The 13,416-nt window shown below is 35.3% G+C and overlaps 1 protein-coding gene across 7 annotated transcripts in view; it reads right to left on the bottom strand.

Annotated features, from left to right (window-relative positions):
* The window catches only part of LOC136839394 (polycomb protein EED-like), a 55,203-nt gene that overhangs the window by 28,338 nt on the left and 13,449 nt on the right, over window positions 1-13,416 (bottom strand). For all 7 annotated transcript variants that reach the window (XM_067105382.1, XM_067105379.1, XM_067105383.1 and 4 more), the window contains 3 exons: window positions 13,195-13,334; window positions 6,308-6,479; window positions 3,777-3,912 (listed from right to left, as the gene is read on the bottom strand). In XM_067105382.1, the coding sequence (XP_066961483.1) occupies window positions 3,777-3,912; window positions 6,308-6,479; window positions 13,195-13,211 (325 nt within the window). In that variant the 5' untranslated portion in view covers window positions 13,212-13,334. The remainder of the gene's footprint in view (window positions 1-3,776; window positions 3,913-6,307; window positions 6,480-13,194; window positions 13,335-13,416) is intronic.

Genomic DNA, 13,416 nt, shown 5'->3' with positions numbered 1-13,416 from the left:
TAGATTTTATAGAGCTGCTCGAGTCGCTAAAAATCACATTATTGAATGATATTAAATTTGCTATTGCACAAAACTCTATGAATACTGAGGCATACCCCATTCCATAATGTGATTTAGGTCCATCTGCGTATATTGCGTAATATGGAACTTTTCTGCTTAAATGCTCTCTTGTGTGTTGCCTATGGCATTCTGGGGTATCTATAGGAGTAATTTTTGGATAAATGGTACCTATTTGGGTAATTTTTGGATGAATATTTTTAAGACTGAGCAAATCTTTATTTTATTCATGGTCCAAGGAGGAGGTAGTTTACTATTGAAGGTAACCTTTATTTGTTTGTATTATCAACTTGGATTTTTTCTAATAATTTACTCAAGACAATTGTTTTCTTTGTAATATATTAAGTGCTCAATGCACATGCAATCTTTTTCATGGTTGTTACCATGTATATTTTTTGTTTCATTTACTCTTGTAACAATTGTTGGTGATGCAGTAATCTCTACTCCTTTGCCATAATCATCATCATCTATAGTATGGTTCTCTTCTACCCCTTCGGTGGTTTGGATATCTGCTTCCATAGGTTTTACTTTTAGTTGAGGAGATAAAGTTATATTCTTAGCCTGCTTTTATTTGTTCTTTCTTCATATCTTTTGTCTTTGGTTTAACTGATGTCTCTCTAATAATAGTTTGTTTTTTTGTTTTGGTGGGTGTTCTCTCCAGAGGTCTCTTTCTGTCTTTAATATCCGGTCCATCACAAATTTCCTCTGCTACTTCTTTAGCAGTATCTTCACGTGCTCTCATTTTTATTAATATTTCAAACGAATAAAATATCATTTCACTGGCACCTGTTCCTTGATTCTTTACCACTTCAGTTTTTTCCTCTAAATCACTTATTTCTTGAGATTTATTTTTGTTTTTTGTTACTTCTGTCTGATAGAGTTTTGTTGCATTTTAGATCTTGTTATTGAAGAATATGTAAGTTTCTTACCAGGATCCTGAATTCCTCTCGCTTTCAATTCTAATTTAGCCTCTTTTATTAGAGATCCTTGTTTGTTCTTATAATATTTTCAATTCTGTATTATATATATAATATGGTACAGTACATGCATTCCTTGGATCTTGCATTATGATCTTGCCTACATTTTGTGGTATGTTCGTCAGATCCACTAAGCACACACAGGTTCACTTTGACAATTTTTTTTTGTGTGCCCATACTTACTACAATATTTACGTTACAATAATGTATAGTGGCTTTGGGACATAAGGTCTTAACTCTCTATTTTGGCCCAAAATTTCACTTTTTGAGGTACAGTAGATCTTGACCTTCCAATTTTATTCTTGCCATTCTTAATATTTTATTGTTCTGTCTTCTCGGTATTACATATACTTCACAATCTTGGACTTTGGGATGTCTCATTTTAAGAGAGTCCAACAGTATATTCTTCTCGACCAATTCATTATTATTTTCTGGTAGTATAATGGTGCTGTTCATGGTATGCTTTTTTATTTTTACATTTATACAGGCAGTCCTCAGTTAACGGCGGGCTCGGTTAATGGCGATCCGGTTTTACGGCGCTTGTCTAGCAACGAAAATCGGCAATTTTCGGCGCCAAAAATCACCGATTTCCGCGTATCGGCGCCAATAATTGGGTATTGGCACCAATACATACCTAACAGAGGCGCCAATAACCGAAAATCGGCACTTTTCGGCGCCGATAAGCCTGAAAAACCACCAAAAAAGCGCTGGAAATCGCCGATTTTCGGTTATCATCACACCCCCAGAACGGAACCCTCCCCAATAACCGAGGACTGCCTGTATTATCAATGTTTCTCATAGACCAATCTTCAGATTGACTTTTTCTTTGTGGCTTCTATAAGCTGTCTTTTCTTTTATTTGTCTGAATGACATTTCTATTGTGGAATGCCTGTTTAATAAATAATTTTCTAATTTTAGGGCTGAAATTATCCTGTCAATTGCCAAGGTCAGAAATCTTGACCAACTTTCACTCCCAAAGAGGGAGTCAAAGTGAGTCAAGGTTGGGTTATGCCATTACTTCTTTTGGGTTTGTTGTATGGTATTAAGGTTTTAATACCACCTTGTTTTGATAAACTGAGGTTTCCAGAGGACAGTCCATTGCCATGCCAGAAGTCGTGGGGAGGACAGAATGAGTCGTTAAGTGGGATGTCAAAAGATGAATAAGAGGTATACAATTACGCAGTGTGAACATTACATAATCTTGATTCAGTTTTGGTCTATTTCATTCTAATACAAATTAGAAGCTTGCCTTTTCAAGGTCATTGAACTGATGTTTGCCAAAATACTTTTTATTGACAGATCTTAGTAGTCAGAATTTCAATACTTCATTTTCTCTGTCTTTTATCGAAAATCTTAGTCACTTGTATATTACCTTACCTTCCACAGAAAATTATGAAAGTTACAGATGAATGAATGACATATAACTATAAACTTGACAATTTTTATCTAAAATATTTTAGGATGAAAGACAATCCCTGGTTGTGGCAAGATGCTTCCTATTTTTTTGTCACTCTGATGAAATTAACTTGAAGAAAATTTTAACGAACTGAATGGTTTTGGAATGATTAACTTCAATAATTCACTCTGAATTCTTGATGTCTTGACAGAAATAGCTACATTTAATTCTTAGTATCTCCATAGTCATTACAATGTTATCTCCTGTCTATCTGGTACTGAATATTTTTTAACATATCAAAATATTTTATCCTCAATGGCATTTCTTCACCTAGAATGACTGATAAATTTACTATCCCGTGGATAATACTTAATTTCACTGAAGGCTGATGAGCCTGGTAAACAAAAGTTCTTGTCTAACATACTTAATTTCACCGAAGGCTGATGAGCCTGGTAAACACAAGTTCTTGGCTAACCTGCACAGAAGAGGAAGAAAGATGGGGTTTTTTAATGCCAAAGAATTATTACGATAATAAATTAGTTTAACCAGACCACTGAGTCAAAATAATTAATTCTCATCGACCTTGACTAAAGGGTTTGTCTTTAATTATATAATATTTAAAAGTTTTCTAATGACTTGCAGTTATCTAAGTTATGCCTTGGACCATTGATGGATGGTCTCGTTTGCCACTTTTTCATAGGTTGTATTTTAATGGTGATATTTCACATTCACAATTGATCCCTGATCCCCTTTTCCTGCCAGGAGCAACCAGATTTCCTGAAAAGCAGCACCAATGTGCAATAATGTGCCTCACTGTCAAACTTCTCAGTTCCAGAGGTTCTTTATTCCTCACACCGTTGGACTTTGAACAGTCTCCCTGAGGATGATGTGAAATTGGAACTTCAAAAGTTCAAGCAAAGATGCAGTGCATTACTACCCTAATGCTATTCTCCTTGCATTTTAATACATTTTTATATATTAATTAATTTATTTTTTCTTTTTAATAAGTGAGATCTTTTTTTCTGTATTTCCCTTTACCCCTCTTACTTCCTAATGAATGCCATATTCTTTGGAAGCTTGAATTTAAGTCAATGGCCCATGTGGGCTTGTTCCATATGAGTAGGATTCCCCTTTTGAATAAAATATTAATTTATTGGCATCCTCATTCCCCCTTCCATGAGCAGGGATCCATCATATTTTAACATTTTCACCAGCTTCACATAAATGAGGATGTAAACTGAATTTGCCGTAGTAGAGAATTTTTAAGACGACAAATCTGAAGGGCTTCAATAGCAAATAAAGATGATATTGTTAATACATACGGAAAGTGTAAAATGAAACTTTACCTATAAAATGTTTAACGCACTGCATGGTAGCAAGTGAAAAAATACGAATAACTCCTCGTGACCCAGCTGCTGCTAAGATCGGCCTTCCTGTTTCAGTATCGTAACTCCATGCAACTGTATAGAAGTTTTCCTCTGTCTGAAAAAGCAAATACAGTACATCTATATACATATTTGTAGATCAAAACTATATACTACATTTAAAGCTATAAAATTCATGTAAAATTACTATATTGGGTAAAAAAAATCTACCTTACTTTTGAATACTTAAAAATTTGCTATAAAAAAAATTTTTTTTAAGCAAACAAAATTAAAGTACATGATTCCACTATTTCATAGAATGTTTTTTAGCACTGAATTTAACTTTCAAGGCATCTTTGATCAAAACCGATTAAAAGCCATGTATGTTCCATGTATGTTTTATTAACATTAATAAATTCAGTAGCTGAAAAGCAGAGAGAGAGAGAGAGAGAGAGAGAGAGAGAGAGAGAGAGAGAGAGAGAGAGAGAGAGAGAGAGAGAGAGAGAGAGAGATATTTGATACAAAAATGATACCACAACAGTAAGCCCATATGCGTATCACCCCTACAAGGTTCTGTGAGCAACTAGGTTAATTTCCTTCTTCTCTCATCTGTCATTAAGCTTTTATCATGACAGATACCATTCATTTGTGTCTGACATGTTTCACTGACCTCTTTTCTGAGTCACACTGCAAACTAACAATGATGTCTAGGACGAAACTGAGAAAATGAGTACCACTTGATTTAATGTGAAAGTACTCTGAGTAAACACGTATACTTTAAAGTAGAATTTAGAGACTTTAAGAGGGTTAAGCAAAGGACCTGTTTCTACTTGGGAGATGCAAATGGAGCAAGGTGACGTTATAGAGGTTGGACAGATAAGAAGGAAGACAAAAGTTAACTGGTGCCATGTAAAATGCATAAAGTAATGCAAACAAGACCAATGAAGGGGCACTGTAAAAAACCTCTAGTACCACCTACGGTGTGCCATACATGCACAGCGCTACTAGGAACAATGGGAAGAAACTGAATATGTGATATACAGGTCGACCATCACTAATCCGGCAATCATTACTCTGGTTCCATCACTAACCTGGCACTAATTTCGGCTAGCACAATTTCAAATTCCCAGGTCACCGCACCAACCTGCTGCTACTATTTATTGGAGCTACTTATGTGTGTACATACTTACCCTACACACACAATGGCGTTTATCTCTTAGGTAGTAAAAAAAAAAATCTAGAAAATGCAGTAAAAATATAAATGAGAAGTGTAAAATATAAATAAGAAAATCATAAGCATAACAACATGAAACAAAACAAGCTGTAGCAAGTTCTCCAATTCCAGCAAATGAGTTTGTGCTTTATGTGCCTTACGCACATTGGGTTGTAAAAATAAAAAAATAGAAAATACAGAAAAAATAAAATAGCGTAAGATATGTATTTAAAAATTCATGAGCGTAACAACACAAACCACAACAAGCTGTAGCAAGTTCTCCGATGCCAGCGAATAAGTTTGTATGTACCCTATACACACGAGTGCAGTTATCTTTTGGGTTGAAATAATAAAAAATTAAAAAATACACTACAAAAATCAATGAGAATAGCATAAAATATAAATAAAAAAATCATAAGCATAACAACATGAACCACAACAAGCTGTACAAAGTTCTCCGATGCCAGCAAAGGAGTTTGTGTGTTCATACATACTCTACACACACGATTGCGGTTATCTTTTGGGTTGTAAAAATAAAAAATTCAAAATTACAGTAAAAATATATATGATAACATAAAAAAAAATTCCAAGAAAATGGGAATCCTGACAGCTCTGTCTCAAGACATGTAAATGTGCTTAACTGAAAATTCTAGCTCTTCACTTTGGAAGCGGCAGTGATGAACTTTCTTGTATAAGTCAACAGAACTACATGTACCATTTGTTTTGCCTGTGCTTCAGTAAAACTTCACTTGATTTTCATTAAATGTTTCTTTTTTTCTTATTAACCAACTTGTACTGATTTACAGGGTATTTTAAAGGTAGGATGAGGTGGTTTAACTGTTGGGTTAAGTGTCCTCTAACCTAACCAGTCTGTAATCCAGCAAAATCATTAATCCGCCTGCAGGTCCCAATGATGCCAGATTAGTGATGGTTGACATGTACAAGCACAAAAGAAATGAGCATGGGATTTATATAATAAAGTGATAAAGCTTTGTGTATAAAATGCTGATCAAGTCTTCAGTGTGTATTGTGAATTTGCAAATCAAATTGTCTTCGTGTCATGAATTTTTGGTGAAAAATTTCCTCAAAGAATACCAAGCTTTAAGAAAATTTGCTAACAAAAGTTTCTATCAAAATTGACTGATTCTTTATAGTTAATAAAAGTTAACACTTTCAAAAAAATTTTTTTACAAACCATTATTTCTAAGCTAATTTTATGACCACATGAACTAACAAATCCAACATAAAGAAAATGCTTTACATAGAGATATTACCATAATCAATAAAGATAAAACCTTACATCAGGGTCACTATAGCACTGAAGTAATTTTATCGAACCATCTTCTATACACTGGTAAACTGAGATACGATTGTTCCCTGCAGTTGCAAAAACAAGAGGCTGGCCCTCACGCAGATGTTGATTGAATTGCACTCCAAATATTGGCTGTCCATGGTCTTCCTTCAGATAACATCTGTGAACAAACCAAATTCTAATTTAAACACTTTAAAATTAAATTACCTTTACAAATACATATTCTTTCTCTTTCCAGTAATAATAGTATTAACAGCATTATGGGTAGTGAGTTAATGTGGCTTTTCTTAGCACAATTCACTTCAGGGTGTGACTTCCCTGCCTACACGAGTTTGGGTAGAAGGGACTCTTTAGCCCTGGCAGGCATATCTTCTAGGAGAAGGACACTACAAAATCAAACCAGAAGGTGGAAGGGACCCTCCAGCCTTGATAGGCAACCCTTCTTGGAGAAGGTTACTCTGAATACAAACCTTGTTCTCCAACCTTGGACTGTGCCATAGCCATTGTACCATGGCCTTCCATGGTCTTAGGTTTGAGTTCCCTTGTTTGAGGGTACAATTAGGCATTTTTCCTGATTGATTAGTGGATTATCAGGAAAGCACCTTCTTTACCTAAGCTTTTCCCTCTAGGCTTTTCATAATTTCTAAATCCATCCTGACTGTCTTCCTCCAGTTGTAATGGCAACCGTGGCAGGTTTCTTATATGCCTTGTAAGGTGTTCCAGCTCCACCTTATCGACCATTTGCTTTCAGTGTTTTTTCAATGACATGGTTAGGTTTATTTATACTTACAATGTAATTTTTGTTAATAATGTAAATGCTTTTGTTGTTGATTGCATTATTATTGTTCACTTTTCTGATGATTTTTATTATATTGCTGTTGTTATGAGTCTATTTATTATGTTAATTTAATTCTTTCAGGAGACACTTAGCTGAACCCTGGGCCTGCTACTCATTACTGTAAGAAAAACTGCAGAGTACTCAAATATTTGGGGATTAAGGTCAAATTTTCTTGATCTCCAGAACTGTGCCTGTAACTATGATCTGATGTTTTTAACTGAAACTCTTGTAAGTCGTAACAAGTCAAAGGTTGAGTTTTTCATCCCAGGGTTTGATGGCCCCGATTTTATTTATCATCATAACATCCCACATGCACAAGGTATGGCTGTACAGTATACACTAAGTCCAGATGACCTTTATGTTGTCAGAAAAACTTAGAGAGTGTAGTTGCCATGAAATTCTTCAAGATTTTCAGCAAGTTCTATAATGTTTACCACAATCCAAGTATCAATGATTATATATATGACTGTCTCTTGGAAAGCATTAATATGGCTCAGTCTCAGGATTCAAAAGCTTCATTTATTTGTGGAGACTGCAATGCAAAACACAGCGAGTGGCTTAATTAAATTACCACAGATCAACATGGCAGGAGAGCTGTTAACCAGCTCAGTGGTCTGGTTAAACTAAGATATACTTAACTTTTAACATGGCAGGTCTGCCCCTGAGTTCTGTGAATCCTAGTTCCTCGTTGGACGAGTCAGTAGAGTTCTCGGCTAGCACTCTGCTAGGCCCGAGTTCGATTCTCTGGCCGGCAAATGAAGAATTAGAGGAATTTATTTCTGGTGACAGAAATTCATTTCTCGGTATAATGTGGTTCAGGTTCCACAATAAGCTGTAGGTCCCGTTGCCAGGTAACCAACTGGTTCTTAGCCACGTAAAATAAGTCTAATCCTTTGGGCCAGCCCTAGGAGAGCTGTTAATCAGCTCAGTGGTCTGGTTAAACTAAGATATACTTAACTTTCTGTGAATCCTCCAATTTTGTCCAGCTACTTGAGGAACCCACACATATTTCTGGTGATAGATCAGACCTCATATTCATATATGTTCCAGTAAGTCCAAGGTCTGCAAGTATACAGGGACTTCCGATCACTGCGCCACTAAGATGGACATATCTGTCAATCAGTATATCCCTATTCCACCACTGGAAAAATAGCCTGGCTGAAATCTAGAAACAATTGGGATCGTGTTATTTTCAGGCACTTAATATTTCAGATGCTGTATTAGATCCAGATCCCAAGAAGTTAACGTATTTGACAGCGTTTAACACCCTTGCATAAGACGCACCCCTATTTTACAAGGATATTTTGTGAAAAAACAATTTTAGTATGTTTCATCATATATTTAGACATTTACTGAAAGATATTTTAAAGTGATTTTATAGGGAAAATGTATGATTCTGTGCATGAAATACAATACTGTGAGAGTACACTGGAATAAAGTATGGACTCTGTATGAAATTTACCATACATAAATAACATTTATGTGTTACCGCGACAGGCCACCAGGGTGGCGCTATGATTTTGTTTACATCTACTCATTACAAATGGCTGACAGGCTAACTGCCGACGTATTGTAAGTAATTTTTCATAAGTTTGTCATAACAGACTGATAATTCAGCTTGTTTTCAACATTTTATTATTAGTCTATCCAGTATGCTCACCATAGTCTAGGCCTAGCCTAGCCTAGCCTATGGCACTCAGTCTCCCACCCGTAATACGACCACATTGGACACAGGGCAGCTTTTTGATACACTTAAAAATAGAAAAAGTGCGTCTACTACGCCGGCAAATACGGTAAATGAAATGCTGGTTGCTATTTTAGTAAGGTCATGTCCCTAGAAAGGTCATTAAATTCAGGACAAATGACCAACCATGGTTTGATCATACATGTAAACAAGCTTAGCCTGACAAACAGACCAAATTCAACACCTGGAGACAAAATCGTTCCCATGAAAATTACAACATTGATGAGCCTTGCTGTGCTGCGAATAATTTATCATATAGCTAAGAGAAATTAGAATAATTCCTTAAAGAGAAAACTTGAAGGAATTACTCAGCCACATCTGTGGTGGACCAAACTGGCATCATCTACCTTTGCATCAGGCTTATCTTCCATTCCTCTACTGTTAACAGATGATGGTAGATTGGTTACTGGCCCTAAGGAAAAAGCTGACCTCATTGAGCTTTTAAAGCTAAGCAATTAGCTGAGAGTGTCCCTCTCCCTGAAGCTTGTCATCTTGAACATATTCTTACAAAATTTGCATTTCACTATAGGGATGTTAAAAAAATTCTTGATAATCTTGATAGCTGAGGTGGAGAAGATCCTGATGGTTTCTTTCTTTTGTTTTTTAAAAAGGTTTCTAGTGTGTTGTCTTCCAAGTTTAGTAGATTCTATAGATTTTTGTCTACGTAGTATCTTTGCGGATGAGTGCAAGCTTTGCAATACAGTGCCTATTTCTAAAGAATGTCATATCTGCAAACTGCAGTAGTTACTACATTATATAGTCTCCCTTATAAACTTTTAAAACTATTTAAATACAATAACTGGTATTTTAGTCATAATATATGTAAACAGTAACCACTAGGTTAACTATATAGTACAGTACTACAAGCTCCAAAAGGGTATGAGCACATCCAAAATGGGGTTAAGGAATACTGAATTACCCCTCCTACTCTAAAATCCTAGCTTAACACTGGCTTGTCTGGTTATTCTATGCATACAGTATACAGTAATACCTCGAACTTTCGCAAGGTTAGGTTCCAGAACCCATCGCAGATCAGAAGGAATTGCGAATGTTTGGTAGGAGTCACTTAAAATGCTAATAAATGCTTATTTCTAGAGTTTAAACCCTAAACATGACCCAAATCATGCGCCCAAAGTACTTTAATTTTATTTAAAAGTTAGCTTAATACAATACCCTTAAAAAAAAAAGAAATAAAAGCACATGTAAAGAAATGAAATGGTTTTATTAGCATCAGGAGTTTACAATAATGGCTGCCATTTTGTTTTGGCTGTATATAATATTTATAAAGGCCAAATTTAATGGGCATCCACTTGAAATATGTTCACTATAGACCACTTTAACAATCTGACATAGATGCCAGCTCCTAACATTCCATACTCCCTAAGGTGATTTCTAGGCCCCTTTTCAGATTTTGCCTCTAGTCTACCCCGACAGCGTGACGATAACTGAAAATCACCAACATCTGAAAATCGGCGATAATAGTGTTGATCCTCGGTTATCGGCGCCGACAACCTTTGTTCAGTGCCGACAACCGGGGATCAGCGCCGCTGATAACCAGGAATCGGTGTGGAAACTCACGTTATCGTCGTCACTAGACAAGTACCGTAAAACTGGATCGCCGATAACCGGGGACTGCCTGTAATTCATTATTTGAATAAATACCTACATATCATTTGCATATTTTAGCATTCTACGGTAATTAACCGTTATAACATAACAGTAAGATATAATACCGTATTATACAAGTAAAAATAAACTAACAAAGAAATATAAAAGGGAGAAAATGAGTCAGTTATACAATTAGCAGGACACTGATCTTGTCACTAGTGGTGGTAACAGGTTCACAGCAAAAAGGCTAACAAACTGATTGTGCCTAACCCAGTAAAGGGAAACTGATGCAGTGACAAATACCTGTCAACTCACAGCAGAAACTCAACATACTTCCTTGAGCTACTGTGTGGTCCCTCAACATCACAGTTTAAGTTGTGATGGCTAAGCTATTTTTAACACAAACAGTAATCTACAATGGCCTAAATGCCTGCCATAACTATCAGTTAAATCTATGTGAAATGGGAACTTGTTCAGATAGGTTATTTAACCCTTTAACGCCGAAGCCCTATTTACAAAAACGTCTCCCGTATGCCGGCAGCGTTCGGTGAGTTAGCACCGAAGCGGAAAAAAAGTTTTTTTCAAAAAATCACAGCACGCTTAGTTTTTAAGATTAAGAGTTCTTTTTGGCTCATTTTTTTGTCATTGCCTTTAGTGTAGTATGCAACCATCAGAAATGAAAAAATATCATTACCATATATAAATATTGGAATATATGACAGCGAAAAAAAAACTCGTATATAATTGTATACAAATCGCTGTAAGCAAAACGGTTAAAGATAATGAGTTAATTTTTTTAGTTGTATTGTACACTAAATTGCGATGATTTTGGTATATAACAAATTTTAAAACGATCAAAGCAACACAGAGAAAATATTATCACAAAATGATGCATGAATTAAATGTAACACGTGGACGTAAAAAATGTTTTTTTAAAAATTCACCATAAATCGAAATATTGTGCTAGAGACTTCCCGTTTGTTGAAAAATGAAGCTAATTGATTGAATATTACTAGACTGTAAGTGTTTTAGCTTACAATTGCACTTTTCGACTATTTCGGTCGAGTTAAAGTTGTCCGAAAGTCGAATTTTTTCTATTTATCGTGATTTATATGGATATATTTCAAAACTGATAAAAGCTACAACCATGAGTTATTTTTTGTTGTATTGTACATGAAATTGCGCACATTTTCATATATAAAATTTTATGTCACGACTATATAAAGCGATGCAAATATTACGACAACGAGACGAAAGAATTTCTGAGATGTTCGGCGAGTTACCCGCAGAGCGTAAGGAAAATGTTTTTTTTTTAAAATTCACCATAAATCGAAATATTGTGCTAGAGACTTCCAATTTATTGCAAAATGAAGTTAAATGATTGAATATTACTAGAATGTAAGAGTTTTAGCTTACAATTGCGTTTTTACCATTTCGGTCGAGTTAAAGTTAACCGAAGGTTGAAATTTTGGCAGTTATCGTGATTTATGTGAAAATATTTCAAAACTGATAAAAGCTACAACCATGAGCTAATTTCTGTTGTATTCTACATGAAATTGCACACATTTTCATATATAAAAGTTTATGTAACGACTAATGTAAACGATGCAAACATTACGACAACACGGCGAAAAGAATTTCTGAGATGTTGACCGAGTTACAGCAGCGCGGACGTAAGGAAAATTTTTTTTTCAGAAATTCACCATAAATCGAAATATTGTGCTAGAGACTTCCAGTTTGTTGCAAAATGAAGGTACATGATTGAATATTACTAGAATGTAAGAGTTTTAGCTTATAATTGCATTTTTTGACCATTTCGGTTGAGTTAAAGTTGACCGAAGCTTGCAGTTATCGTGATTTATATGAAAATATTTCAAAACTGATAAAAGCTACAACCATGAGTTATTTTCTGTTGTATTCTACATGAAATTGCGCACATTTCCATATATAAAACTTTATGTAACGACTAATATAAAACAGTGCGAACATTACGACAACGTGACGAAAGAATTTCTGGCGCGGACGTAAGGAAAAAGTTTTTTTCAAAAATTCACCATAAATCGAAATATTGTGCTAGAGACTTCCAATTGGTTGCAAAATGAAGGTAAATGATTGAATATTACTAGATCGTAAGAGTTTTAGCTTAAAACTGCATTTTTTTATCATTTCGGTCGAGTCAAAGTTGACCGAAGGTTGAAATTTTGGCAGTTATCGTGGTTTATATGAAAATATTTCCAAACTGATAAAAGCTACAACCATGGGTTGTATTTTGCTGTATTGTACATGAAATTGCGCACATTTTCATATATAAAACTTTATGTAACGGCTAATAAAGAACAGTGCAAAAGTTACGACAAAATGACGAAAGAATTTATGAAATTTTCGGCCGAGTTACCGCCCGTGTGTAAGAAAAAAGTTTTTTCAAAAATTCACCATAAATCGAAATATTGTGCTAAAGACTTCCAATTTGTTGCAAAATGAAGGTAAATGATTGAATATTACTAGAATGTAAGACTTTTAGCTTACAATTGCGTTTTTCGACCATTTCGGTCGAGTCAAAGTTGACCGAAGGTTGAAATTTTTGTAGTCGGCGTGCGGTCACGTCGTCCACTCGGCACCCAACAGACAATTTTAGTCGACGTATGATACGTCCAATAGGCGTTTAAGGGTTAATGGAACACTTACCCAAACTTGTAACCCATTTTTGCAGGTCCAATCACTTTCTTCCTTCCACGTTTATTGGCACGACCTTTACGGCGCTGTGTAGGTGTTCCACTTCTAGAATTGTCAGCGTTTGATCCACTTTCTACACTAGAGCAATCATCCTGAAATATGCAACACAACATTATTAACTAACGTTTATTTTTCTTCCTATCACAAGAAAACCTAAATAAAAGATCACTAAGT

The sequence above is a fragment of the Macrobrachium rosenbergii genome, chromosome 6 (assembly GCF_040412425.1).
Source record: "Macrobrachium rosenbergii isolate ZJJX-2024 chromosome 6, ASM4041242v1, whole genome shotgun sequence".
NCBI lineage: Eukaryota > Metazoa > Arthropoda > Malacostraca > Decapoda > Palaemonidae > Macrobrachium > Macrobrachium rosenbergii.
The sequence above is the reverse complement of the archived record's forward strand: the minus strand, read 5'-3'. Positions and strand labels throughout refer to the sequence as shown.